Below are 27,967 nucleotides of genomic sequence, written 5' to 3'. Positions count from 1 at the left end.
TTCTTCTTGGCTTGAACGACCTCTGAGGTCGTAACTGACCTACTAGACCAAATGATACTGTGTAACTGAATAGTTTGCCCCAGCTACGGGAGAACGATGCGGTGTGAAGAGCGGCGCCACTGTCGCCTGTACCATCGGGCCTGTACCGTCCCTAGAGATGATATTAGAAGGCCAGGATATTGGATTGATAGATGACTGCAGTGACTGCACGGTACGACCACCTTCCGCCACCGGACAAAGGTGCTACACTGTGAGAGTTATGTACGATTTTTGCAGCATTTGAAAAGAAATTTATCTTTAGTTTACGTCGACGAAGGCGCCGCTCGAAAGGCGGTTCGTTGACGCACATTAGCTTTAAATCTCAAAGGTTTTCTGCATCCCTTACATCGTATCGTTGTGTTATACAAATCTATTAATTAAGCAAACATGATGGCACCTTGTTCTTTCATCTCAAAACCTCTGCAGACGAAGGGCTTCATTTGATAGTTGAAGAAGGAAAGAATCATGAAACTTAGGTAAGTAAGCAAGTTGGATTACACACTGCGAACAAGTAACGGGCAGGGATGTTCATAATCATAGTACAAACTGTCCGGCTGCCGTTAGAAGAGCGTATCCAAAAATAAATACTCGCATTAGATCTCTGGCTGTGGCTAGCTGTGTGGCCATCATCCACGCCTTCGCCCGCACCAAGAAGGTTTGTGCGAAAAAACATCAACATACCGATCGGTCATTTTCGTTTTGCCGACTGGAAGATCCGATGTTTTTCCGGCCGGATGAAGTGTGGCACTGAGTTTTCTCTTTAAGGCAATTTGCGAGAGCGAGCGCTGTCGGGTTGCTCGTGAGTGCGATGGCTAGAGGAGCTAGAAACTGTGTGCGGTTGGATGTATACGTTCTCCAGTGTTGCTTTTCCGCTCGCATGTTTTCCACGGAAAATTGAACCATGGCAAGCGGCAAGCGGACCGTCCGTATTGAACACTGCCAAAGGTTAAGGGTAGCCAGCGTTGCTGTTGGAAAAATGTGTGATTCGTTGTGATTCAGTAGATCCCTGAACTACGTACGGTCTTTTACGGAGCAAAGTGCGTTCGTTAGTTCGCTGCAGGAAGCGTAAAGAAAAACATTTACATACACACACTCACACACACTCATACACACACAATAATCGTGTTGACGATGTACAGCTGTGTTGTGCATTACGGTCGAACAATGAGCATGTTTTCTTTGCACCATGATTTGCGTTACGACTCCACCGGAGGAGGATGTTTATGAGCGCTACGAAAGAATGATTCACACGAGCGCGAGAGAACGCGCGCAGAGCGTTTGCTGAAGAGCATCGAGCAAGTATGGCGAGAGATGACTGCGAAGAAGGCAACACAAAAACCCAGGCCAGTAAGCGTTCCTGCACGCCGAGCCAAAGAGTCTGGGTCTATCCGCTGTGTAGTACTGAGCTGATAGTGTTGCCGTGCAAAAGCACCGTCGCCGTAGGTGGGTTCCATGGGGTACATGGGGTTTTTGTCCAGCTTCTGCTGTGATGGTGGCGTTGTTCCTGTGCAGAAAATCTCCTCCCAGCACAGCCAATGTCTTGCAGATATCTTGCACAGTGTTGCTAAGTTACCGAAGCTGCACCGATATCCGTCTGTGGCGTACCCAGCTAGTGACCATATTGATGGAAAAGATGCTATGTTGGACGCGCGCGTTGGAGCAAAGGGATGCGCTTGCTCCCCAGCTCCAGTGTGATCCACCGAAAAAGTGTGTGTGTGTGTGTGTTTTTTCCCCTAATGGCTTGGACCAGAGGTGGTGAAATGTTGTGAAGTGCAGTGATGAAATATTGCACTCGTCACTCGTCACCCCTTCCTTCCTAAGCTATTTGGCAGCAATAAGTGTGTATTACTTCAACAACTGATGTTGTTTTTTCAGGTGTAACTTTTAGGTATAGTGCCACATACAAAAAAGTTGTCTTTAAAGGAAGGAAAACAGCGAGTGAACAAAAACAAAAAAAAACCCGAGGGAAAATTTGGGGACAGTGTGACATGGTGACCAACGGCAAAGCATGTTCAAGGGTTCTAATAAAACGACCAAGAAAAGGAGTGCAAAGTGCAGTTGCAGTTGATGAAAACCCGAGTAACCCGAGCTGGTAGTGTTCAACGTTTCATTGCGCTGACTTACGGATGCATGCGGACCTAAGCGTGCGGTAGTGTGTGTTGATACCGAGCGAGATGAGGCCGTTAGAGGACAGTGCGATGCTGTTGCTTCCTTCAACGATTCCGCACCCGCCGATGAGAGCAGCAGTTGAAGGAGGCAATGGTCTAATGTTGCGAACGGACTAGGTGGAATTGGTGGCACGGGTTTTGGACGATTTACGAGTTGTGGGGGCAGTTCAGGATGGATGGCGTCATTTTCGGCACTCTATCGTCGGGAGAATCGTCCACTAAACGTTCAAGGTATGGTACGAACTGGGCAGGAAAATGTCACCCCACTGCTAACGTCCGGATTGCTAAGATGAAGTATGCGTTTCAGAGTTTTTCGAAAGGGTTATGCGTAGGATGCCAAGCACACAAACACCTGCATACGTACACATGACACACGATGTACATATATACATGCACGTTGTACATGAAAACTTCGTATGTGTGGAAACCTACTTGCATAGGAGCAGATAATCAAGAGGACAGCGAGGAGTAGATGAAAAGGGGTGGAGTGCATTAGCTTGAGATAACGTGGTAAGAAGTGGATAGGACAGGGGATAAAAAAGTTCATTTCACCACACGTGCTACTAATGCACGAATGCAGTCCTCCGCGTCTTCGTGCTGTACTGTCGAACGTGCACAAGAAAACCGAGGACACATACTCACCCGTACGCAAGTGGTATGATAAAACTGCTTCCTGCAAACTCAAACAGTGTAGGCAACAGATGAAGAGGAAAACTCCAAACCAATAATCCATCTCATCCTGGTGTGGCAATAAGTGAAGGACAGTGAGTGAGTCGCTTGGGATGTACGCTTTGGCGAGGATGTGAAGAATATGTTCGGTATGTGTACAAGTATAATGAAGAGTCTTGAATGTTGCATGTTGTTTCAGTTATTGAGAGCACTTTTGCGTGCAAACCTCTTGATATGCAATAACAGACATGAAAGAGTGTATGAATAGGAATTAGGCTCTGGACAGAACAAACAAAAAGGAGAATAGTTTAAAGATGAGAAGGTGTACAAATTGTGATTTATGTTAGTAGCGCAAAAGCACAACCGCTCATCGATACATTTTATGGCAGAGTCAAGTAAACAGGGTTGAAGTAATCCTTATCAGCAAAATCCGGAAAGAAAACCAAATCATCAGGTATCAGGTTTGAAACCGCTAAATCATCGTCATTTTCTGCCGTCAACGATTGTGAAGTGAAATGTAAAGGACAAGTTCGTTGTATATTAATTTAATTTAATATAATAATAGGTGAAAAATTTTCGAACATGTTCTTGGGAATTATTAAATGCAGCGTGTCGGAAAAATATTTCCTGCCCTTTGCTGTCTTTGCCCCTGCCGGAGGAGTAGTGAGCATCGGTTGGTTTGATTGTTGGGCAGTGTTTGACTATGATACGTGAGAACAGCTGGTGAAAATGTATGCATCGCCGCCACCATCAGCTGTCGGCTCTAACTAAATTAGGCCATTGATTATTGATCGTCCCTCGTGTCAACCGTGGATGATGGAGGCTGCATGCAAAGCAGCCTGGACTTTCAATGAACAGCCTTTTTCGCTGGCTGGCTGTTGCCCGAGAGCTCGTGGGAATGATTCAATTTCAGTAACTTCATTATTAATGCAGCCTTTGTACTGTCAGGCGTCCGGAAGAATTGATATTGACACGCAGCAAGCGTAAGCAGGGTAAGGTGGATAAATTTAAACTCGGCTTAAAGATGAAACAATCAGCCGAATACGTATGGCAAAGTGCAGTAGCATTTTTTGTTGTTGTCATGGTTCAAGTGTTCTTTAGTATTGTTCAACATGTTCTTGTTGATTGAAATTTCGCCATGTATACTACGTCTGTGCATGTGAAACGTTATATTGTGTTGTTCATTCAAACAATGCACGCATGTTTTGTGTTGCGTTTTTAAAAGGCTTAGGCTTTAGCTTAACAGCACTAGCCCAAATGTGTATTATATGTTATATTGAAATAATCAAACTCGGATAGAAGTTTTATGTTAGTAACATTGTCTCTTGTATCAGTGAAGTCCATCCAATAGTATTGCTCTTTGGCACTATAATGTCAGGTTCTGCGGGTCTGTAAGTTTTAGCATCACGATCTTTTCACTTACCAGACACTCGGTAATCAATCCTGCGTTCAGAGGAAGAGATTTGATTGTATTGATTTGATTTGGCACTGGTCTTGTCGCGTGAAATCTATTGTTAATTTTTTTAAATTAACAATACTACGGCCAGGATATCTTCTTTTTCTTCTTCTTCTTATCTCTTGGCCTAACGAGGGCATGCCTGCCATTTTGGACTTACTAGATTTATTGTTACCGCGTAGTTGGATATTCAGTCCTCACTATGGGGGTAAGGTCCAGATGAGATTTGAACCTCGGTGCTGCCGTGTGAAGACCGACAGCGGGCATCTACTACCGGGACGCCCCAGAGATAGTACTTAAAGACAGTAAAATTGTAAATTTAAAAAGCGATAAAACTTGTTGAAATACGATCACGTAGCGAAAGAGAGATCATGAGCCCCGCAGTAAGTTCTCATTCTGTCAATTTCTAAGTTAAAAACGACAAGGCATACACATTGATCCTGTCTACGAGGCATGTGAAGCTACCTGTCTGAACGTATGTTTGAAGGACTACTGACCCGGTAAAAGCTGTCGTGTCTGTTTTATTCGAGACTGATCTATACTCCTCCGTAAGGTCCTGCTTGCTGATGACCATGGTACGACGCAATTCCTTCGTGGAATGTTGCAAACGTACAATGGAATGTTGTATTGAGTTCTGGAAAAAATGGTAAAAATAAAAAATAACCAAAATAATTTGGTTGTGTAGTTTTGAAACTACACAACCAAATTATTAACTTTGAAGCAGTGGATTAAGGAAGTAGCCAATACATATTGAGGCACAGCCAGAGGGAGTTTTGGAGCATACTACATGGTGTAAATTTTGCTACTAAATTTAAGAAATGTTGGTTGTCTGTGGAAGAGGGGACGGTCCTGCACATGCAAGATCTGTGAATGTAGAATAGATGAACAAAATATATGAAGAATGAAATTAATGAAAAATATTTTACCAGTTATGAATAGCTGCTGTACCTAAAAAGGGTACGTTCTGACTATTCGTTCTTACATTGTCTTTTTGCCCGTTCTGTATTCGTAGACCAATAGAAACAAGTTAACATGTGTAAACTATGCAACATGACACCGGTGATGGACAATCACAATCATCTACAGTAAGCAGCAAGTTAGAGCACCAACGCCACCCTAGATATGGAGCCCACCCAATGGCGGTATGTGGCATACCCATAAGGATCATTCAAGAAACGGCCAGTACTCGCTGTCTGAGCGGCCCGTTTGAGTGCGGTACCTTGCAATAGACCAGTGACACACCAGTTTGGCAGAAGCGGCGACTGCGAGAGGGAAATGCATTTTTGGATTGATAAACGTTCGCAAGCGTGTGGTTTCGGAAGGGCCCGGGTAGCAGCATCGTTGTCGGGCGGGGGAGGTCTAGGGTTTGGCCATCCGCGCCGCGTGCCACGGAAATCAATGGTCACTCCAATTCATCGGTTTCAAACGGTCGACTGCAGTCGACCACATGCTCATCGCCAGCAGCAGTCGCAACAGCAGCAGCAACAGCAGCAGCAGCAACAACAACAGCCGCATCATCAATTGCAATCGAATCCGTCTGTCCCAGGGGCACATTATTCGTCGACCCAGAGTCAACAATCCTCAGCACATCATCACCAACCGCAAACACAGCATCTCCATCAATCGCAACAACAGCAGCAGCAGCACCATCATCATCACCATCACCATCATCCGCATCATCCGCATCACAATCAAGCCACCAGCCAGCAGCAGCAGTCTCAAGCGGGCAATCTACAGCAGCAACAGGTGCACCAGGTGCAGTTGCACCTCAGTGGCCAGTACAGTTCGCCGAGCAACAGTCTGCCTGCGCCAACGCCTTACTCGCAGCCGAGTCCAAACTTACAGCAGAGCACGTCCCCAAATGCTCTAAACTACCACGTACCTGTGTCGATGAACCACATTTACAGGTGAGTACAAGGGAAATCATATAAACCAGCTCTTCAGCTCGATAACTGCTAGTCTCCTTTCTTATCCGACGCTCGACAGTGCATCGACACAATCATCTGGAGCTGAAATCGAAGCCATCAGTAACGTAGGGCAGCATGTACAACCGCACGTCGGTCAGGACGCACAATTGTTACCGGCACACTTGAAATGTGGCATGTGGGCTTCGCTGGCTCTGGCGACGGTGTTTGTAGCTGGCGCTAAATTTTATTTCGATCATCAGGTAATTTTATTGTGACACAGTATTCAATAAGTTTGGTTACACGCTTAAAATGTACTAAAAATGAAATATAAGACATTCTTTGTTTAGACATTTTTTCAGTAGTCAAGTACTGAGCTACTTACGATAGTCCATAGCGATCCTTTTAGGATCCACTTAGCTTGGCCAGGGTTTCGTGTCGTATAATGGATCAATTGAATTTCTCGGTGGAATATTACGAACTGGGTAGAGTAATGTTGCCACTCCGTTGCGGAATGTTGCAACAATACAATGGAATGTTGCATTCAGTAAGGGAAAATAAGGGAAACTTCACTCAAAATACCTATCGCGACGGGCGAAGCTGAAACTTGTAGAATATTATAGTAGTTATAGTCTCAGTACTCACATACGCCATGGATTCAAAACTGATCAAACTATTTTATCCGAGCTCGAGTGAAAGATGCTCAAAGGGTATGTGTGTAATGGCAATGGAGGAGTCATGCAGCGAATTAGACTCGCCCGGCTTCGGTGGGCTGGTCAGGTCAGATGGGAACGCCACTTGTCGACCCAGCCCGTAAGGTCCTATTGTAGGCCCAAATTGAGAGTCCGTCCACATGAATAGAAGAGGCGTGATAGGCCCGAATGGAGATGGATGGTGTAACACATCAACGACATAACCAGAACGGCCGAAATGATGAATTGTTAAACAACGGCGCTAATCCGTGTGCAGTATCGTGAATTGTTGCAGCAGGCTTAGACCACCAAGCCGTTTAAGAGCTTAATAAGTAAGTAAGTGAGCAAATAAGTAGTTAAGGCAGTGTTGGGTGGCGCTGCGTAGCTGTGTCAAGGATCTTTGCTCAACGACTAAGGTGGTGTCCTCAGCGAAGAGATATAACTGACTGACATCGGCACGCACTGGCAGGGCGACTGTGTATAGTATGTAAATCAGAGGACTCAATATACTGCCTTATGGTACGTTCTCGTAAGCCTTTTCCTGGAGATAGCTTTGTAATAACTTGATGATATGGTGTGGGAAAACAAACAGCAATAGTTTGTAAATGAGGCCATCATGCTTCATTACTAATGGCTAACGATTTCGACTCTCGTTTGTTCTGTTGGATGGTGTTGAGGAACAGTAGTAGTTGGTAGCTGGTACAGTGGCTACTGCTGAGGAGGTAGGACATGGTGTTCAGCAGCAACTTATGTTAGACTCTGTAGATCACTCTTATAACGGCTTTCTCCGAGCGGATAGAAGGCATATTCCTCGATAGCTGCAAAGATGAGTTTGACTATCGGGATGACTTTAGCGTGTTTGCAGTCATTAGGCAAGTAACCAAGCTTAAAGCATCTGGTAATGATGTTGGCTATTAATGCAAGCGCTTTTATCATTTAAAGCGTATGCTTGATGCTAAAAAGATCATCGAGACAATGTGCCTTAGAGAGCTTTAGCTCTATTAAGGATGAGCTTCTTAAGTTTATCCATAGCGTTCCATTAGATGTTCGCTTTGCTTGGCAAGCATGTCCGAGCGTTCTCATAAGTCCAGGTGATATAATTCTCCCGACAACACACCTGAACGATAGTTAGCGGCGTGGGCCGGTGAGTCGTCATGTTGAATGCCGTAACGATCTTTTCCCAAACAATCCCGAGTTTGCGGAACCGATATCTCCTCCAGATCCTCGTTCTTAAAGAGGGGCAAAGTGATGATTTTCGCGGTTTTCTTGCCTATGTGTATGTTGGACGGAAGAATGCTGGTCAACGTCAGCGAATAGCTGTATTGAATCTTCCTTGGCACTACAACCTCGAGAGGTCTTGGCCTGCCATTTCTGGCTTTCTGTGACTTAATTTTCCCCGTAGAAAAGTAGTCAGCCTTACGGGGAGGCGGTCTGAATGGGGTTTGAACCCTGGCCCTGCCGTGTGAAGACCGGCGCCGCTATCGCCTCGGCCACCGGATCACCCCAATCTTACCATTGGATCTCACCATTTTTTGAAATGCAATATTTGAAATTAGTAAATTAAAATTATAATTATTTTTTTACTTTCTACTGAAACCATACCTTCTCACAGGGCACTGGCTTGGAAGTGTTAATATTCTGTGCATTTTCGGCCACCTTCTTTCTGGCTGCCTGCACCGTATCGCTCTGGAGACGCCCGCGCGACATCCAGGTCGCGGGTAACAACATGATCTCGGAAACGATTTCCAACGCCGAGCAAAGTTCGCTACAGGTGAGCATGTTCGGTTTAGCCAGCCAGAACAGTATCATGTTTAGTGATCGTGTATTGTGTTTTCGTTTTAGAACAATCCCGAATTTCTAAGCAGTAACCCATCACCGCTGCTGAACGGAAGTGCCGGAAGTGGCCCACTGACCGGGTTTGTGACGGGTAGCCTTCAGCCGGCGTCGTTGGCGAGCATAGTGGCACCACCACCACCGTACCATATAGCGATACTGCTGCCCGACACTTCGAAGGAAGCGGAAGAAACGCCTCCTCCATCGTACGATAAGGTAGTGATTTAATGATAATCGCCGATTAGCGTGGATTGGTGGCGAATGATGCCTGTACGCCTGTACAAAATACAAATTGCACGCCTACATACAGTTCCCCCTCTTCTGGTAGTCAATACATAGTCTCTACACTAATGTAGCAAGCGCGTCCCCAGGCAGAGCGCCAGGACGGACTGGAGCAGGCGATCGAACGAATGGAAGGCAGGACGACAGGTGCCATAGTGTACTCGTCCACATACGTGTAGTTATTGCTCGTTAGGTTTAGCTGATAGTTATTTTTTACTTAAAAAAATTGAAAAGACACATGAGCGAAGCCATGAGGCATGAGCCGACTGCTCAAAGCGTGTACAACACGACGAAGCATGGTTCCGGGTATTAATAGGCAAGAGAAGGGATAGGAAAAGAGTCATTCAAACACTAATTGCAATAGTTTGGTGCGAATAAATCAAGCCTAAGCCAAGCACTCATTACGGCTAGTGGACTAGTAACACGGAACGTACCAGCGAAATATTTTTGCCACAGCGCAAACGTCAAACGTCAGGATTCTCGGAGGATGTCAGTGTCAAGCAAAGTGGTAGCAAACCGATATGTTCGGCTATTAATTAGCAAAACGCGTGAAAACCCCCATACTGTACAGTGGAAGACGAGAACAAAAGTATTAAGCGGTATTCCTCTTTATTTATACTAAATGATTGATCGTGCAGTATGTTTTAATAAAACTTTACCGACAAGACAGGCTACATGTACCAAACTATCTTCGGCACTGCACTTTCGACTCTAGATTGCACTGCCCATACACTGGATCGTACGCGAGCCCGGCCGGGCATTCGCGATCCACGGCAACTCCCATGAAACATTGGACAAACTTTTGACAGTTACCATCGATCGCCAGGTTTACGAAACCGGTGGCGGGACATTTAATGCAGCCAGCTTTGCTGGGGTAATCGCATAGCTGCTTGTCAAAGTTAAAATGGTATCCTGATGGGCATACTAGCGGTGCGGCTATACGGTTCACACAAGCCGTATAATAATGGCATCCTTTCGTGTCGGGTAGGAACGTGTTAGGGTTGACGTTTTGAGCACAATTTTGTGCATCGCCGATCGTTACACTCAGCAATGCGATGCAGGCAACTGTGAGTGCTGGTTTTATAAGTAGAAAAGTAACGGAACGCTGCATTTGTTGGCTCTTGCAGGATAAGGAACACAGATTTTACAAAACCTACTGCCACTGTTCATGTTCCTGTGTGATTTCCTGAGTAGAAACGAAGCGTAATGGGAGCAAAAACAGAGAACTGAAACTAACGTGGGTACGGCGAGCCCTATTTATGCTTTCATGCGAAAGAAATAAAAGAAAATTGCACTCGACCTGCTGTGGTGATTGTAAATTCTAGAAAAATCTGATACGATACCAATAAACAACAAGGTTCGGTACCGATACTGATAACCGCAACGAGAACGAGAACGATCAGTAGTCATCGGTTGCGCTTTATCAGCTGTTGATTGATAAAAATTTGAAGTGCGCTGACCGGCCCGGCATCACATCCGTTGTTTTCGGGTGGGCCACTTTCTTATTCAGTAATAGTTTTTTTTTACTGGGGGGAATTTTTCGGAACCTATCCGATATGTCAGTATTGTTATGCCTTCAACATTCAATGGCTGACTGAGGGATATTTTGAATCATTTTTGATACTGTAACTTTGTGAATCCCCACTTTATGGGTTCACGAATACAGTCGAAACCAGTTGGAAGGGAACATTCATCAGAGTTTATTTGAAGATCGTGATCATTCAGAGCTTGATCTATTAGAATTTTTATCACCCCGTAGTTATGGCAGCATCGGATAGCAAATAGTAGTTGTACTCATTGGGTATCTAACCTACGTTGAAATGTTGTAGTTTATTGGGGCCTCTTCACAGGTCACAAAATCCGGCAGATTACACTGGCCGCGCTCAGGATCGAAGTAAAGCCCTGCCGGGCACTGGCGCACCCAAAGCCGACCGTTAAGACACCGGAAGTATACATCACACAGCGTAGGGTGAGCTATTTTGCTTAGTTCCATTTCTTCCGTGCACTGGTCGATGACCGTGTCCGGTGGAGGAGGAAGTCGATCGGGCTGATGGTGAGATTGAGATTGATTAAAATGGAGTTAGCATTGATTAAAATGCAGCGGAAGGATTTGTCTTTTGTGTGGTTGTGCTACTTACTACACATGGGTTTTCACCATCGTCCACCAAGCACCAACCGTTTTCGGCATCGTAGATGGTACCCGGTGCACAGAACCGCTCGATAGTTACATTGCCGATGCATATGAAATATCTGAAATAATATTGACATTTTGATAGATGGAATAAAACCCGTGCCATCTTTCGGTTCCATCTCGTTAGCCGGTAAAGGACTCTCCTGCGAGAGGCCCATAGTGAACGGCCACTTGCTTACCTTTGGCATGAGTTTAAGCTGCCCACCGCTATTAGGCTTCCTTCGGGATTGTTCTGACACACAAACTCCAAACATTCCGCATGATCGGGTGAATCACAGACGGCTAGAATAGAATTGAAGTGTAGCCCGGCAGGACACAGCTCTGTCGCTACGGGTTGCCTATTTTCACACAGCACGTACATACTGCACTCGCCCGGGTACGCCACTTCTACCAACGAGTCCGTCGGTTGCGCCGCACAAAGGGCTGCCAAATCTACCCCTGCTTCAACGGTAGTGGTTTCAGCGGCTACGGTGGAAGTTGTGCCTTCAGTAGTGGTCGTTGTTGTATCTGCATCATTCGTAGTGGTCGTTGGTGCGTTAGGATCTTGTGTCGTTGATTCATCTGTACTCGTGGTCGTGGTTGTAGTATCCGCATTGTCGATTGTTGTGGTTGTTGATTCTTCACTACCCGAGGTCGTCGTTGTAGTATCCGCAGTCTCGGTTGTTGCGGTTGTTGATTCTCCTGCACCCGTGGTCGTTGTAGTATCCGCACTGTCCGTTGTTGCCGTTGTTGGTTCTCCTGCGCCCGTGGTCGTTGTAGTATCAGGACCGTTTGTCGTTGTTTCACAAGGTGGTGGCTCGATCTGACAATCCACATTGCTTTCATCGTCACAAAGTTGCGTGACAGGATTGTAGTACATTCCCTCCGGGCAGCACATTTTAATACCGACACCATTGAAGCATGACAGGTAAGCGCTGCAATCCGTATCACTTGGTTCCGTAGTCCACTCCGGGGTAGCACTGCCTCGACAAGGCACGGTAGCCACTGTATCTGGGAAGCATTGTCTCAGTGCGGGACAACACTGGGCAACTTGTACCGAACCAATCAGTGTTATGATCAGCCCTTGAAACACACCGAACTTCCCGGTGAGCATGGTGGATGATTACTACTAAACACACTACTCAGCCCAAGCACTCCTGCATCAGTAACGGCAAGGGCTATTCATGCCCAGATAACGCGTCAATGAACGCGTTCGAACATTCCATTGACCGTCCGGCCTTTATCTTATCCGCGGATTACCGAAATTCATTGCCAATGAGACGAGAAAATCCCGGGCACCTGCGACCCGCCCCAACTGTCCAGGGTGTTTTCTTCCGCCACAGTCATGGCCATACTGGTATACAACATGGGATTATTGATAACCACCCAAAAAAAAAAAACGAACTCCGATCAAGTTTGCTTCAAGAGAGTGGAAACAAAAACGCAGTACACAGTTTATCTTGTGACGGAATTGATTGATACGAAGCTTAATGAGGGATTTGTTTAAAACCGCCGTGCATTGAAATACTCCCGAGCGGCCCAATTGCAGATCATTTCTAACGGTCAATTTCGTCGGCAGACCATTAAGTGTCGCTTGCTGCGGTTCGGTACACTCGGAGTGACTTATACATCCCAAGCTGGGTCGAGGCATCATGAATCGCTTGTGGCTAACCGTGACGTTGGTCGTCCTGTGTGTGGTGCGAGAAGCGGTGTCGAACAATAGTCGCTGCGCCGGAGTACCGGACGGCGTGTTTATAAATGATTTTACCGCCTGTGACGCGTTCTTCACGTGCTTCCGCGGAGAAGCGTTTCCTGGCACGTGTCCCATGAACTTTGTTTTTAACGAGGAAGCACAGCTGTGCGATCACCCGTGGAACGTAAAGTGCTTGATATGTCCGCCAAGTGAGGATCTCGTGCCGACGTTTGTGCCTATCGAGGGCGAGTGCACGTTCTACACGCTCTGCATACAAGGAATCGGTACGCTGCGTGAGTGTGCCAATGGGCTGCTGTTTGACAGCGAGCAAGGAATCTGCGATCTAGCGGAAAATGTTCAGTGTGAAACGGGAATTTGTCCTAACAACGTGAACCCTACCGTACCGACCTCGGTACCACACCCAACGGACTGTTCCAAATATTACATCTGCCTCAACGGTAACGCCGAGGAGCGCCAGTGTGCGCCAACGTTGCTGTTTAATCCTGATACAAGGTTTTGCGATCTGGAAGAAAATGTAGAATGTGTAAGTACAGTTTGACAGTGAAGGTAGTGTGGTACAGTTTTTAATACCTCACTGGTTTTCTGTTATTGTTCCGACAGGAGGAAGGAGTGCCTTCGCCCTCTTCGTGTCCACCGACTGGAATTCATCTCATCGGTAATCCGGCAGATTGTGTATCGTACTTCGTTTGTCTAAACGGAGAGCAGAGTACCGTTGCTACGAATTGTGCTGCTGGTCTCATCTTCGACATCACAGATTCCGTATGCCGACCCGCGAATGAGGATTCGCGTTGTGCTAACGGAATGGACCCTATGCCACCGACTCCACCTTCGGCACCCCTGATTGATCTCGACTTGTATTAAAACGATGGATACATTTGAAAGTATATATTTTTCGTTAATAATTTTGGAGTAGACCAATAAAAACTAAATGTTGTTGTGTGATATTTGTATTTAAATAAAACGTGATTTATTGCAGATTAGTAGAGAAAACGGGTTTTGCTTTATGACAGTTCGAGAGAGAGAGAGTGAGAGAGAGAAAGAGAGAGAGAGAGAGAGAGAGAGAGAGACTGCGGAAAACTAAGCCTTTCCGAATATATTTAGTAAACTTGTGTGTTCTGAAGGTTTTAGTCTTCTGCCATGGCTTAAGCGCGTGTTATCTATTTATTTGCTTATTTAGTTGCAACCGACGGACTGATTAGCCCTCTCGGCATTTTTGGCGAACATATTTATTTATTTTATTTTATTTTATTATATATTTCTAGTAAGACATTTTGACACCATATTGACAACACCACATGTGTTGACTTAGACGCTTATGGCACTTATAGACTCACCGTCGAGCGCTCAGGACTATTTTTGGTATTTGTGGTAACCCTAGCGACAGACATCTGGTCCTATAGTTCAGACTAGTCATGGGTCATATGACTCTTTTCATAGATCGACCCAGAGGCGAGCTTTTTCTATAGGAATCGAGTTCGACCCGTAGGTGCAACAAGTTTGGTTCGACCCGTAGTTGCTGCAATGCATACGCGAGTTCGACCCGTTGGTTCGGGTCGACCCATGGGGACCACGAGTTTGGGTCAACCTGTGGATGCAATGAGTCCGAGTCGTTCCGTATCGATATGTTTTTACAAATGTAAAAACACAAAAATTAAACCAAAAATGGCCATTTCTTTAGTTGAAAGGCTATTTTTTTATTGTTTTGGGCAACTTGTCTTTATCATTCAAGCCAACCTCAACATGGGTTAGGTCGGATATCATAAAAGTAGTTTTTCACAATGCATTTTTAAAACTTTTTTTCTGATTTTTTATTATAACGTCTTGCTCTATGTGTTGGATTACGTTTTAAACCATTAATTAAACCTTTCACTGGTTTGGAATAACGCCAAGTGTAATTTAGTACATTTGGAAAACTGGATCATACATGGAAGACTAGGCAGATACTTGGCGCCTCAAAATTTCCTGGGGCCACGTTCATTCAGTATAAAGTTTCCGTTTGTCTTCTAATCCAGTCTCATTCAGCAGATTAAAGTCTTTACTCTGTTCTAGTGTTCCAGAAATTGGGTTGTCATTGCTGAGGCGGCAATTACAATCAATTATGTCTCGCTAGCAACAAAGACTTATACTAATCTAAAGAGGTGAGGTGCGAATTGCGACTGGTCCCGCAGCTGGATCCACAGCCTTCTTGCGTGGATGAAGTTTTACAGTCATGATCTTGGTCTATATATGACCTTTCTGTACGATCGTATATTTGATCGTGCCTCTTTTTAAACAGCGAAATCAAATTTCAACAATTGTACTACCAACCCTTTGAAACGTACTATTGAAAGAGCACAAAGCATCGAAAGAGCCGAAAGGTCAGCTTTAATTGATCCGTCCGTTAGTTGAAGGGACGTGAACTATGATGCCACTAAGTGTGTAATTTAAAATTTGACTCATATAACGCAAAAAAAAATTCTTTCGCTCGTACTTTGGAATTTGTCCTCATGAGTCAACGAATCGTATGAGCGTCGGCGAACTAAAATAGATTGATGAAGCTCGGATGACATTTCCGAACAAAAACAATCGAAAGCGTCACTCATCGTATTAAGTAATGTACGTTTTGTGCAATCACCGTCCTACTAACACGCTTGATATTCATGCCAGCTGGTACCAAAGTGCAGCGTAAGGATTATTGGACAGTTTTTCAGGGGGTAAGTACCCAGCAAAGTGCATGATTAGCCGTTGATAAGATAGCGGATTAAACAATGGATACAGGAAATGCTACCGTATGGCGAGGGGTTATCCGTGGCGCTGTGAGCATCGGTGCCGATTTTGACACTGATTTGCAAAACTCGAAATTTGATCGGTAGATTTGAAATATGTATAAAAGTGGGATGGTTCCAGGCAAGACACCATTAGTTGCATCGGTGCTCTGAATTGTTTCGTATCGTGGAATAGAAAAAAGCATTAACACACAGATGGCGAAGATGCGCAACCATGCGTCGGCAGTGTGTACGATTTTGTTTATCTTAGTGATTGTGACCGGTGCCCAGCGTGAGCCATGTGCGGGTATACCTGACGGAACGTTTGTCAATGATTTCACGAGCTGCGAGGGTTATTTCCTGTGTCTCGGTGGCGTGGCGACACCAGCCCAGTGCCCGCCCGGATTTTACTTCCACGAGGCACAGCAACTGTGCGATTTTCCGCAGAACGTTTTCTGTCACGTGTGTAACCTGCCGACCGGCGTTCAGCTGTTTCCGCATCCAACCAATTGTGACCAGTTCATTACCTGTTCGAGCGGCATTTCGTTTGTGGGCAACTGCAAGCCCGGTGAAACGTACGATGCAGCGCTGCAAGCATGCAAAGCCGAATTTCGCGTAGATTGTGAACGCTTCCGCTGCCCGGAAGTGGACAATCCGAACATGGTCATCTTTATTCCGGGCATCCAATCGTGCGATGAGTACTTCATCTGTCAGGCTGGTACACCCGTACAGCGGTTCTGCGCACCGGGATTGCACTGGAACCGTCAAGCCGAGCGATGTGACTTTCCCGAGCTGGCTCAGTGTCCGTAAGTATGGTGACTTTGCTCTGTATTGTACGATTGTATGCTAATAGAATGTACATTTTTGCTTTTTTCAGATTATAACAAAATAATGTAATCCTATGCGCTTCAACGAAAAGATTAGTGGTATTAAATACGTATTAACATAGATAAGGTATCATTGCACATGGCTGTACCGTACTGTACCGTCTAGCACTCTCGCAAAATAAAACATAAGTGTGTTAATCTTAGGAAAATTTCAAGCAATGTGTAGTAGCAAACAGCTGCCATGTAGCAATTTGCTACAGAATGTATTTCTTCTTCTTCTTCTCCCTTGGCACAACAACCCCGAGAGTTCTTGGCCTGTCATTTCTGGCTTTCTTTGTCTTAATTTTATCCATAGTAAAGTGGTCAGCCCTACGTACGGGGAGGCGGTCTGAATGGGATTTGAATCGTGGTCCTGCAGTGTGAAGACCTGCGCCGTTATCGCCTCGGCCACCAGAACGCCGCAACCACCAACTACCAGAATTTATTTCAACTACCTAAAGTTTTCGTTTGTGAAACGGTATACGGAAATGTTGGAAATATTTGATCTGAAATGCTAAGACTTACTTCGATCTGTACATGAATTGCGCAGAAAGTTTTCAAGCGAGCCTTACGGCGTGTCAGAATAGATAAAACGCAAGTGTAATCTGGATGGAGTCCAACTCGTCAAATCATGCTGTGTGGGCTTACGCTGACGGAATGGTTTTTTTTCCTCGTGAATTTCGTGAAATTCAGAATACATGTCTTTAAACATCGACAGATGGAAATGCTACTTTTTTTTTTTTTTTTTTTTTTATTCATAAAGAACGGCCTGGCCGCATTGCTATGGAAATGCTACTTGGACACATATCTTATCCAATCATGCAAGGCTAGCAGAGGAGATCAACACATTACGGCAGCCACCATGAACATGCAGAATTGCCCCTACCATCATCACTGCCATCAGACAGCTGAAATGTAAAACGTCTGCTGGCAGCAATGGGCTGGTGGCAGGACTGTTCAAGATGAGGCGCTTGCCACTGTCATGGATCGGCTGATTGTAAGATTTTGGGACGGCAGGAAGAACTTCCGGACGATTGAAAACTGGGCGTTATTCACTCAGCGTGCAAAAAAGGCGACAGGCTGGACTATGCTAAGTTCCGAGATATCACAGTCATAATGGCTGCCAATAACATCCTGTACAGCAATACACTTCTTGCGACCCTTGCTACAGATCGTTGCAAGCTACCAGGCTGGGTTTGTTGGAGGATCACCGAATAAATGTTTAATCTACGGTTAATCCATTAGATCGTATGTCCGGAGCAACAGATCCCCTTTCATCACCTGTTAGTTGATTTTAAGGCAGCCTACGATAACATATATCGGACCGAACTATGCAGCACCATATAGCACAACGGATTCCCTGGTAAACTGACACGGCTATTAAGGGCCACAATAGACGGTGTACAGTCCAAGGTGAGAGTGTCGAATATGCTGTCGGAAACGTTGGAATCTCATAGGGGGCAGAGGCAAGGGCATGATATTCTCCTGTTTGCGGTGCAGTTCACAGAATTAGATCGAGGATCAATGTGATGAATTACTTGCTTACCGGAGGCGTGCATAGCGTGATAGACCGGACAGCAACGATCTCGAGGTGGTAGAGGAGCTCTGCTGCCTGGATATGATCGTATCTTAGGGTAACAACGTAAGCAGGGCACGAGCCTTGGATGAGACGTAGAGAACAGAAAGTTAACCTGGCGGAGAGCGGAAGCAGGCGTGGTGTAGTCCTGGACCGAGATTTCTGGTAAAGGAATGGCGACCTCGGCATGCCTTATAGACCCTGAGTAGGTCAAGAAGAAGAAAAATGAGAAGTCTTCATAAAAACTAATTTCATATCCAAACTGTTTCAAGCTAAGAGTGATTGAATTTGCAACAGCGATGGGAAATTAATCTGAAGTTCGCCATCCTTGATCACCTACAACCACATTCGAAGGTCATAAATAGCTGAAAACAGGTGGAAATCAGCCCGGCTGTGGCCGAGGCGACAGCGGCGCAGGGCTTCACACGGCAGGACCGGGGTTAAAGACTCATCAGGGTCGTACCCTTATAGTGAGGCCTGACTATGCGGTATCAACAATGCGCTATCATTAAGTTTAGTAAGAAAAGAATGGTAGGCATGACCTAAGAGGTCGTTGGACCAAGAAAGAAAAAGAAGAAGAAATACCCAAAGTCAATAAGCTATGAAGAAGTTTTACAAATTTCGGATGAATGTTTAGGATGGACCCAACCGGTAACAAATCTTTGCGCACTCTCTCACACTCTTTCGCTCTCTCTCTTATGTAAAGAATCAGTGGCATTTAATGTGACATTCCTGCTGCTTGCTGGTAGTATTGTGAACAGTCTACTACTATTTACCTGTCGAGGGACAGGTTACATTGAATGGATGATCGCAGAACTCTCTTTCCTGGTTCCAGTACTGGTTCGGGGGGCACTGCATGACGTGTAGTGTGCCCCACACACAGCGATAGAACCTCGTGCAGTCTGGGTGCGGATGATAGAACGTTTGATCAAGTGGGCAATGTGGCGGTGTGCCTGGTGCTGGAGTAGGAGCAGGCGTGGGAGCTGGTGTTGGTGCAGGTGTAGGTGCTGGAGTTGGAGCAGGTGTGGGTGCTGGAGTAGGAGCAGGCGTATGAGCAGGAGTAGGTGCAGGAGTAGGCGCTGGTGTAGGGACAGTTGGGGACGGAGAGGGAGCAGTTGGGACTGGAGTAGGAGCTGGCGTGGGACCAACGGTTGGAATTGTTGGTGCTGCCGTCGGAGCGGTAGGTACTTCCGATGGCGGCGGAATCGCCGTGGTAGGAACAGGGGCTGGAGTTCCCGTCACCGTGGGAGCAGTAGGAATGGAAGGTGCAACTGTAGGAACTGTCGGAACATCATCTACTGTACTGGGCGGAGTAGGTGCGGTAGGTACGGGTGGTGTGGCATCACTCGGAGGACCAACTGTTGGCGGTGTTGGTAACGTTGGTACCGTTGGGGCCGGTGTCGCATCGCCCGGTCCAGCAGTCGGAGGAGTGACGAGGTCTGCTGCACAGATCGAGTCTTCTGGTCTGTTGCATTGGTTAATTTGTATATCGAACACCAAGTTGGGGCCACAGCTAAGCTGGAATGCTTGGCCTTCGACGCACAGGTAGTACAAGTTGCAATCGAAGGGATGCGGCACATTCACGGTGCCCGTTGCAGGACAACCGAACAAGGGTAGCAAATTTGGTGGTGGAGTCGGTGGCGTAGGCACATCTTCGGGATTTGTCGGAGGTTTCGGATACAGGATGCACGTTGACGTCTCGCTGGGACCACATTTGGAGGTGTAAATGTCAAACGTCTCCCCAGCTGCACAAGTTCTTTCGAGCATTTGCTGGTCCATGCACATATAGTACCGGTTGCAGTCTTGTGGATGTGGCAAATAAGCTATACCTTGATTGTTGGCGCAAGGGTTATTTGCGGGCGGTGCTGGTGTAGGACTTGGGGGAACGGGTGTAGGACTTGGTGGTGCGGGTGTAGGACTTGGGGGAGATGGAGTAGGACTCGGCGGCGATGGAGTAGGACTCGGAGGCGATTGGGTAGTACTCGGAGGCGAAGGGGTAGGGCTCGGAGGCGATGGTGTGGGGAACGGTTCCACGGACTCTTGATCCAGTATGCAGGTGGAAGATTGCTCCGGTCCACAGGTAGATTTATAGATATCGAAAACCTGGTTGGCAGTGCACGATCGGTCGATCGATTGTTCATCCATACACATGTAATAACGCGAGCAATCGCTGGGATGTGGCTTGTACGAAATGCCTTTGTTTCCAATACAAGGATTAATGTCCATGACGCACGTCGACGTCTGTTTGGGACCGCAGGCTGTTCGGTAGACGTCGAACACCTGACCGGATGGGCAGGTTCGTTCAATCGATTGCGTGTCCATACACATGTAGTAGCGCGTGCAATCTAATGCATGGGGTTTGTAGGTGACGCCGTTATTGTTTCGGCAGGGATTGTTAGAATGGGATGGTGCCGGCCCTGGTCCGGGCGGTCTAGGGCTTGGAGTCGGGGAAGCAGGAGGTGGTGGTGGTGGTGGTGGTTGCGGGGACGGGGAGACATCCCGAATGCAGGTCGATTGTTTCACATTACCGCAGTTCCGGGAAACAATATCGAATATTTGATTTCCGGGACAAGTACCTTCGAAACTGCGCGTTTCGATGCAGGTAAAATAGCGCTGGCAGTTGGAAGGGTCCGGTACCAAGTTGACTCCCACATTATCTGCGCAGGGATTAACGAACGGTTTCGGATCAGAGATTGCGGGCGTGTCGTACACACAGAGCGCCTGGCTGGCGTCCACACACCGGTTCGTGCGAATATCGTATCGCTCGTGAGGGGAGCACTGGATTTCATACGCTTCGTCGAAGATGCACAACAGATACTTCGAGCAGTCGTTTGGATAAGCGACAGTGTTTATCCCGTACCCGGTACCGTCGCACAGCGCTTTGAAATCGAACAGGCACTCAGCTTCGCCAGTGTTCATGCAGAGTTTAGCTGTTCGATCGAACGACTTTCCTGGAGGGCAGGACATTTCGTAGGCCAGGGAATTGAGACACATGATATAGGAATTGCAGTTGTTGGGAAGGGGCTCAAAGGTCATGCCACTATTGTCGGTGCACAACGCGCCGTGCGACGCCTGTGCTGTTTGAGGTAGGGCGGGCTGGAAGTGATAAGGGTTTTGGGTTAGGGTTGAGGATAGGAACTAGAGTCGAGATGAGCTGGATGTATAACCGTCAAAATGTGTATATTTACAGAGCGTCTGGAATGGTTTATTATACAGCGAGATTTTTTCGAATATCAACACCATTTGGGCTCTATGCTTGCCCTGTTGGACTTACAGCGCCTGGGCATTCGACTTCCGATTCGCGATCACACACATTTAACGCCGGGTTGAACCGGGTACCCGTGGGACACTGCTGGGGGAATCCTTCCCCACCAATACAGATGAAGTAGTTCTGGCAATTGCTCGTGTCCGGTATGAAGACTGGGTTCTGTGGATCGTCCACTGCTGGACAGTTCAACTCGACACAGTTGACTGCCGATGCAATGTTACACTGGCCCTTCGCTTGGTCGAACTGCGTACCGGTCGGACATTCACGACTGAACTGCACTCCCTCGATACATTGAACGAATTGGGTACAGGAACCGGTTACTGGGAAGTTTGCCACTCCCGTCGCAGGACAGCTGACGCAAGCATTTCGATCACCATAGTCGCACATTTGGGTAGCGCTCACGAAAACAAACGGCTCGGGACATTCTTGCGGGAAGGCTACCTGATTGACGCAAGTGTAATAGCGCCAACAATCCGTCTCATGGGGCACGAAACTGTCAGGCTGCCCTTGGCAGACGGTTGTCTGCGTCTGAACCTTTGCGCATCCCACGAGGAATAGCGCCAGCACTAATCCTGTATACGCGTGACGAAACGAGATTGAAAGCAAAACCATTAGCTACGACGTTTTCCTGTACTAAGTTCACTTGGGTCACTCGAGTCGACTGCAAAGACCATGTCGTACTCCCGACAAAACACTCACTTATCATATTGTACAGCACAGTCCTCTTAAGTTAACGAACAGATAGACTGCCACGGGTACGATATCACCACAATGCCACTGTTTCTAGAAAATAGCTGCCCGTCCAGGCTGGACCATCGCTTTTATAGAAGGTATACGTGGGCCCCGTTCTGAGGGTGGCCAAATTCAAACGCAAAAATTTTGTCAGGATAAAAACGTCTACACATTAGATAAAACAGTGAGCACAAAAAAAAAAGAATGTTCCCTTATCTATGGCTGCAGATTTCAGGTCCACAGCACGCTGCCGTATAAAGTGATATGGTATGTTTAACCGTTTGTAAAGTTGTTATCATCAGTCATTAATCAATTGTGGCAGTGGTCTCAAAAAGCGACTAACACATTACACTAACAGTCTAGGCGAGATTTTTGTATCGGTTTAACCCGATACCTGGTGGTACACGGGATTGATTTGTACCTTGCCGATAAAATGAGACAATTGTTTTCGTACCTTAGAAACACTCTTAGACGATGAGGTGGACATTCCATGGTGAAAGAATTCGTGATGACTCAGGAACATCCGCACCGTCGCACCGTCCTTGATCGTGTTGCACGATAAGAAACTATATGTTCTGGTTCTGTTGTTAATGTTCGATTACATAGATTGATGTGCTCGAACGTTTGTGCTTCCTTAAATGATACCAAACCACAATCGGAGTCCAGATCGGACAAGCTGCATGGGTTCTTGGTGGGCTGAATGTCCTACGTCATGGGGTTGAGCGGTGATCGCATCCCTGAACTCTTTCTGGAATGTGGATTCTACTGATCAAAAAGCTTAGTCCACAGGTTAAACGCACAAATTGGTTGACCTTGGCTCGTTGCTCCGGTTGTTGGCAAAATGATTGGAGCGTTTTTTTCGCACGTTCCGAGATATCGATAACTGAAAGTGTCCCTCCGCTCGGAAAGACATGTAGCGCTGCGAGTTATCTACATTTGCGAGTCATTGAATGAAGGGTAAGCTTAATATAGTTTAGAATTAAGCCAGACCTGAGAAAGCTTGGACGCAGCCGGGGGTGGAGGAGTGCTGCCGTAGACGGGGTTTCCTGGAAACGAATTGGATACCAGGCCATCGCTTTAAGATGTGCTGCATAGGAACAGCCCAGGAAAGAAGAAGAAGATAATATTCCAACAGCATACTAATTATGTTTGACCGCTTTAACCGCAGGAGAGTGTCCACTCTGATCTTCAGAAACGTTCCATTTTGTCGTTGACCATTGTGTGACGTGGGATCAAATGTTATGCTTTCCTGGAAGCGAGTAGTTATAGAGTTTAGTTTTCCAAACAACAAACATTGAAGAATTATGTAGGCTTGTAATGCGTTTGGTGACATTATTGCTATTATTGCATCAGTTCTGTTAAAATAGATATTTCAAAATATATTACCATAATGTCGTTAAGCGTAAATATAATTCAATTTTCATTGGATTTCCCTATCCATTAGCTCTATCATCACCTCCACCCTTAATATCACTAACACTACTTAATCTACTGAATCCTACTTAACTACTAAGTGGGTGTGGCTCGTCTTACTTATCTGGATTCATTCTTGAGTTCATTTTACAGTTCATTCTAAATTTTAATTAATTTCGTCTACGCATTTGTACAGTTCTGTAAGCGACGCCGTTCTTTACAAATAAAAAAAGTATATGGGCTTTATCGGACCCATTAGAAGCGTGATTTTTATATTAATAAAGACAAACATCAAAACGGAAAACATAAAGTATAAATTGCCGTGAAATTGGTGGTACTAAACGATTACTATTCACGAGACATTTCCGGTTCGTGGTGGATGCACACCTCGTTAAATTTGCGAATGGTTTAGAGGAGCCAAGACCACTATGGCCTTCCTCTATGCCAAGCAACAGTCAAGCACGGATCGACGTAAAGGTTGAGCCTTGAAAGTAGCACCGACGAGTCAATCCGATGGTCGGTCTTCAGCAGCCATATTAACTCCCTGAAGAATTCGCGGAGTTTCAGATCGATGTGTGTTGTAATAATTACTAAGCGTCGTATACAGATTCCAAATTCGAAGAGTAGTATAATATTGTTTTCTGCCCTATTTATAAACTTTCTTATGAGTGTCCCCCACGCGAGCGACACTCGTCCCTACTCACTGTTTCCTTGATAATATTTCATCCATAAACTTGACAAAACTAGCTTTCGTCAAGATGCTTTGACGTCTAAGCGTGAACACTGCCCTTTGCTGCAACGAGCTTAGGCTGGTCATTGAAGCTCAAATTGTCGTCAAGGAGCAGTTCCAGATCAACGACACAACTTTTACGCTATAGGTCAAAACCGTTAACGGCGGACAGGTAGAGAAGCGGTTTGCATTTTCTACAAAACGTTGCGATGGCGCATTTGTCGTTATGCAGCTCTAATCCATTCAGATAGCACCATCAAGGGTTGCTTGAAGGCGGCACGGTTTGACTGCGGTTCGGAAGGAACAGCTTCGCATCGTCCGCGTAGAGAAGGTCGTCAATGAATATAATGAACAGCAGTGGATCAAGATTGATTCCCTGTGGTATTCCGGAAGTAGCGTGGATATGGACCCCATTTTCACTTGATACTAAGATAGGATCAAAACCAGGTCAGCATTTGCGTAAGCCATCTTTACCATAGCTTGCAAATGCCATCTTTACCATGGCTAACACCGACCTGCAACAACTCACCAACCAACGGGCCTTCGATTATTCAATCCACCTGCCGAAACATTTCCCTGGTACTATTGTACTCCTGCCATAGACTGCCATAGATCTTTTCAGCGATAGTACTCGGACTGCCCTTGAATACGACACCTCCTAAGACTCCCACATATTCAGCTCCTTGACGGCATTCCTTCATCGCCGGCAACAGTTTTTTGCTGATGGATTTCGGGACACTCCGGAATCAGTGGAAACGAGATTCCGCTCCATCAAGCGGAGGAGCATCGCATCTTGGGGATGATCCTGACTTCAGCCGCATCAAACGAGTTCTTTCCCGCCTTCGCATCGGTCACAGACGCCTGACATACCTTTTATTTCTTCTCCCTTCTTTCCTCCTTTCTTCCGGGCCTACCGTTTCTGGCCCTCCGTGACTTGTTTTAACCAGTCCGTAGTTAGAGAGTCAGTTCTGCGTAAGGGGAGTCAGTGTGAATGGGATTTGAACCCCGGTCCAGCCGTGTGAAGGCCGGCGCCACCATTGCCTCTGCCGCCGGACCGCGATAAAAACGCGACCAAAGCACTATACTAACAGTCTAGGCGAGATTTTTGTATCGGTTTAACCCGATACCTGGTGGTACACGGGATTGATTTGTACCTTGCCGATAAAATGAGACAATTATTTTCGTACATTAAACTCCACAAACAGACGACGAGGTGGACATTCTATGGTGAAAGAATTCGTGATGACTCAGGAACATCCGCACCGTCGCACCGTCCTTGATCGTGTTGCACGATAAGAAACTATATGTTCTGGTTCTGTTGTTAATGTTCGATTACATAGATTGATGTGCTCGAACATTTGTGCTTGCTTAAATGATACCAAACCACAATCGGAGTCCAGATCGGACAAGCTGCATGGGTTCTTAGTGGGCTGAATGTCCTACGTCATAGGGTTGAGCGGTGATCGCATCCCTGAACTCTTTCTGGAATGTGAATTCTACTGATCAACAAGCTTAGTCCACAGGTTAAACGCACAAATTGGTTGACCTTGGTTCGTTGCTCCGGTTGTTGGCAAAATGATTGGAACGTTTTTTTTTCGCACGTTCCGTGATATCGATAACTGAAAAAGTCCCTCCGCTCGGAAAGACATGTAGCGCTGCGAGTTATCTACATTTGCGAGTCATTGACAGGAGCAGTTTGCAGTTGTACGAAAACAGAGTAAATGATGTTTGTTGGAATTTATCATGATGTAGCCCAGGACGGTCCATTAGGTTCGGTATAAAGTGTGAAGGAAATTACAAATACCTCATATTTGTGTTACAGAGCGCTCCGAAGAACGTTTGGTTTGTTTCGCAAAAAAAAAGTTTCACTCTAGTAGAGTGCAATGAAGGGTAAGCTTAATGTAGTTTGGAATACTCCAACGGCATAACAATAATGTTTGTGCGCCTTCCGCAGCTTGTTTGCTCCTGATTGCCTTCCTGGCTTTATCCCTTGTTGATCAATCATGCGCTGTAGCCCAGCCCAGAAACGAACCACTTTGTTTGCCAGATGATGACTTCTTCGCCCCCGGTCCAGAGTGCTACAACTTTTATGAATGTCGGAATGGGGTGCTAGAAATGTTGGACTGTCCACCTGGAATGTTGTTTGATCGTACCATATTATGGTGTAATTGGGAGGAGGATGTGCAATGCGAGGTAAATTTCTGACATCTTTTTTTGTAGTTGCAAGAGTTTGTAGTTTTGTTTTGGTTTCTTTGGCTACGATTATGCATTCACAGGATGAGCAGACGACAATCATAACGGAGGCACCGACCACGGTAGCTCCAACAGCACCCCCAACGACATCAACTCCATCGAATACGTTTATGCCGGACACTGAAGGCGCTTTGCCGATACTGTTCCCCGGATCAGAGTGTCCACCCGATATTCGGGCGTTTCTGGTACATGCAACCGAGTGTCGTCGGTATTCCTACTGCTTGTACGGCATAGAATATCCACAGATATGTCCGTTTCTGCAAACATTCAATTATGTCGTCGGCCATTGTGTGCCGCGGGACCCAATGTACTGCTTTCCTGGAAGCGTCGCATAGGTTTAAGCGCAGAAGAAATATTTAAACAAAAAAAAAACACATACAGTGAGGTTGTTGAAAAAAAGTATTGTAATAAATTGTATATCATAATGAATTATTCCATTGTACGATCAGAGATGAGAATGAATGATTGATTAATAAAACTAAATCGTTCCCTGAGCTTATATTTGGGCGTGCAGTTCCATGAGCTTATATTAGGAAGGTCTGAGTATCGGAGCGGTCCAGTGGCCGAAGCGACAGAGGCGCCGGTCTTTACAAGGTAGGACCCGGGTGTTTTTTATGTTTCTCATTGCAATAATATCTGATTTTAGTCTATCAAGTTGATGTGTTGTAGATAGCCTTGGTTGGAATCCAAATTGGCACTTGGGAATGATGTTGAAACGGTTAGTGTGTTTTCTTAGCTTAATTGCAACGAGTTTTTCGAAAAAATTTCCAAGGCAGCTTAGAAGGCTAATAGGTCTATAGTTAGCTGCTAAAGTGCTATCTTTCCCAGGCTTTATGATGGCAGCAACTTTGGATAATTTTCAATTACTTGGAAAATAGCCTAGCTTAAGGCAACTGTTGAAAATTACGTTTAAATATATTATGACGTTTCTGGGAAGTTTTTTTATTGCTCTGTTGTTTATACTATCCAAACCAGTAGATTTTTTTGATTTAAGATTTTTTAAGATGTGAAAAATTTCTTTTGGCTTGATAAGTTCTCTAGGGACAAAAACAGAGGTAAAATGATTAAGAAAATTATTGACGGTATTATTCACTTGGTTTTCTTCAGTGCTAAAGTTGTTAAATGTTGTGTGGTGAGCTTGTAGGAAATGTGATTTTAAAAGACTCACATTTTTCAGCAGCAGTGAGCAATAATTTCCCATCTTGTTTTAATGTCGGAATGGATTTGGGTTGATTTTTTATAATTCTTACAAATTTCCACACTTTGTTTTGGTTAGTATGGCCGTTCATTGAATTAAGATTATTCGACCATGCTGTATTCCGAACCTGATTTAGCTGTGTTTTTATTTCATTTGACAGTTGCATGTAAATGGATTTAAAGGTTGAGTTTTGTCTTTGTCTTTGTAATTTTTTCCTATACATGTTTCGTATTTTGATAAGGCAAAGGATTGAATCAGGT

At 45.7% G+C, this 27,967-nt stretch overlaps 6 protein-coding genes across 12 annotated transcripts; 4 read left to right on the top strand and 2 right to left on the bottom strand.

The window, feature by feature from the left end:
• The first annotated feature begins 911 nt into the window (after positions 1 to 911).
• LOC118508068 (cation channel sperm-associated protein 1-like) lies at positions 912 to 10,421 on the top strand. 7 transcript variants are annotated; one of them, XM_036047529.1, is made up of 6 exons: positions 912 to 984; positions 1,915 to 2,438; positions 5,345 to 6,239; positions 6,319 to 6,499; positions 8,541 to 8,699; positions 8,771 to 10,421. In XM_036047529.1, the coding sequence occupies exons 3-6, from the start codon at positions 5,608 to 5,610 to the stop codon at positions 8,987 to 8,989; spliced, it is 1,191 nt and encodes a 396-aa protein (XP_035903422.1). In that variant the 5' UTR covers positions 912 to 984; positions 1,915 to 2,438; positions 5,345 to 5,607; the 3' UTR covers positions 8,990 to 10,421. The 7 variants fall into 7 exon arrangements, with proteins under 7 accessions (XP_035903422.1, XP_035903419.1, XP_035903423.1 ...); XM_036047526.1 differs by having other exon boundaries at positions 954 to 1,076; XM_036047525.1 differs by lacking the exon at positions 912 to 984 and adding an exon at positions 1,332 to 1,482.
• On the bottom strand, positions 9,634 to 10,293 carry LOC118508081 (peritrophin-44-like). The gene is made up of 2 exons (XM_036047544.1): positions 10,201 to 10,293; positions 9,634 to 10,123 (listed from the first exon to the last, which is right to left on the bottom strand). The coding sequence occupies exons 1-2, from the start codon at positions 10,211 to 10,213 to the stop codon at positions 9,729 to 9,731; spliced, it is 408 nt and encodes a 135-aa protein (XP_035903437.1). The 5' UTR covers positions 10,214 to 10,293; the 3' UTR covers positions 9,634 to 9,728.
• A 298-nt stretch (positions 10,422 to 10,719) lies between the features above and the next one.
• LOC118507755 (mucin-5AC-like) lies at positions 10,720 to 22,225 on the bottom strand. The gene is made up of 7 exons (XM_036046767.1): positions 22,081 to 22,225; positions 21,388 to 21,953; positions 18,883 to 21,209; positions 16,199 to 16,259; positions 11,414 to 12,336; positions 11,182 to 11,293; positions 10,720 to 11,090 (listed from the first exon to the last, which is right to left on the bottom strand). Exons 1-7 carry the CDS (start codon positions 22,085 to 22,087, stop codon positions 10,854 to 10,856), a joined length of 4,233 nt encoding a protein of 1,410 aa, XP_035902660.1. The 5' UTR covers positions 22,088 to 22,225; the 3' UTR covers positions 10,720 to 10,853.
• On the top strand, positions 12,733 to 13,883 carry LOC118508073 (protein obstructor-E-like). Its single transcript, XM_036047537.1, has 2 exons — positions 12,733 to 13,450; positions 13,528 to 13,883. The coding sequence occupies exons 1-2, from the start codon at positions 12,866 to 12,868 to the stop codon at positions 13,786 to 13,788; spliced, it is 846 nt and encodes a 281-aa protein (XP_035903430.1). The 5' UTR covers positions 12,733 to 12,865; the 3' UTR covers positions 13,789 to 13,883.
• Positions 15,789 to 16,713, top strand: LOC118508078 (peritrophin-1-like). Its single transcript, XM_036047542.1, has 2 exons — positions 15,789 to 16,477; positions 16,549 to 16,713. Exons 1-2 carry the CDS (start codon positions 15,888 to 15,890, stop codon positions 16,553 to 16,555), a joined length of 597 nt encoding a protein of 198 aa, XP_035903435.1. The 5' UTR covers positions 15,789 to 15,887; the 3' UTR covers positions 16,556 to 16,713.
• Positions 22,226 to 25,998: 3,773 nt separating the features above from the next.
• On the top strand, positions 25,999 to 27,008 carry LOC118508079. Its single transcript, XM_036047543.1, has 3 exons — positions 25,999 to 26,146; positions 26,211 to 26,449; positions 26,533 to 27,008. Exons 1-3 carry the CDS (start codon positions 26,140 to 26,142, stop codon positions 26,842 to 26,844), a joined length of 558 nt encoding a protein of 185 aa, XP_035903436.1. The 5' UTR covers positions 25,999 to 26,139; the 3' UTR covers positions 26,845 to 27,008.
• Positions 27,009 to 27,967: the final 959 nt, after the last annotated feature.

The sequence above is a fragment of the Anopheles stephensi genome, chromosome 2 (assembly GCF_013141755.1).
Source record: "Anopheles stephensi strain Indian chromosome 2, UCI_ANSTEP_V1.0, whole genome shotgun sequence".
Classification (NCBI taxonomy): domain Eukaryota; kingdom Metazoa; phylum Arthropoda; class Insecta; order Diptera; family Culicidae; genus Anopheles; species Anopheles stephensi.
Note: the sequence above shows the minus strand (reverse complement) of the source record. Positions and strands in the feature narration are given on the sequence as shown.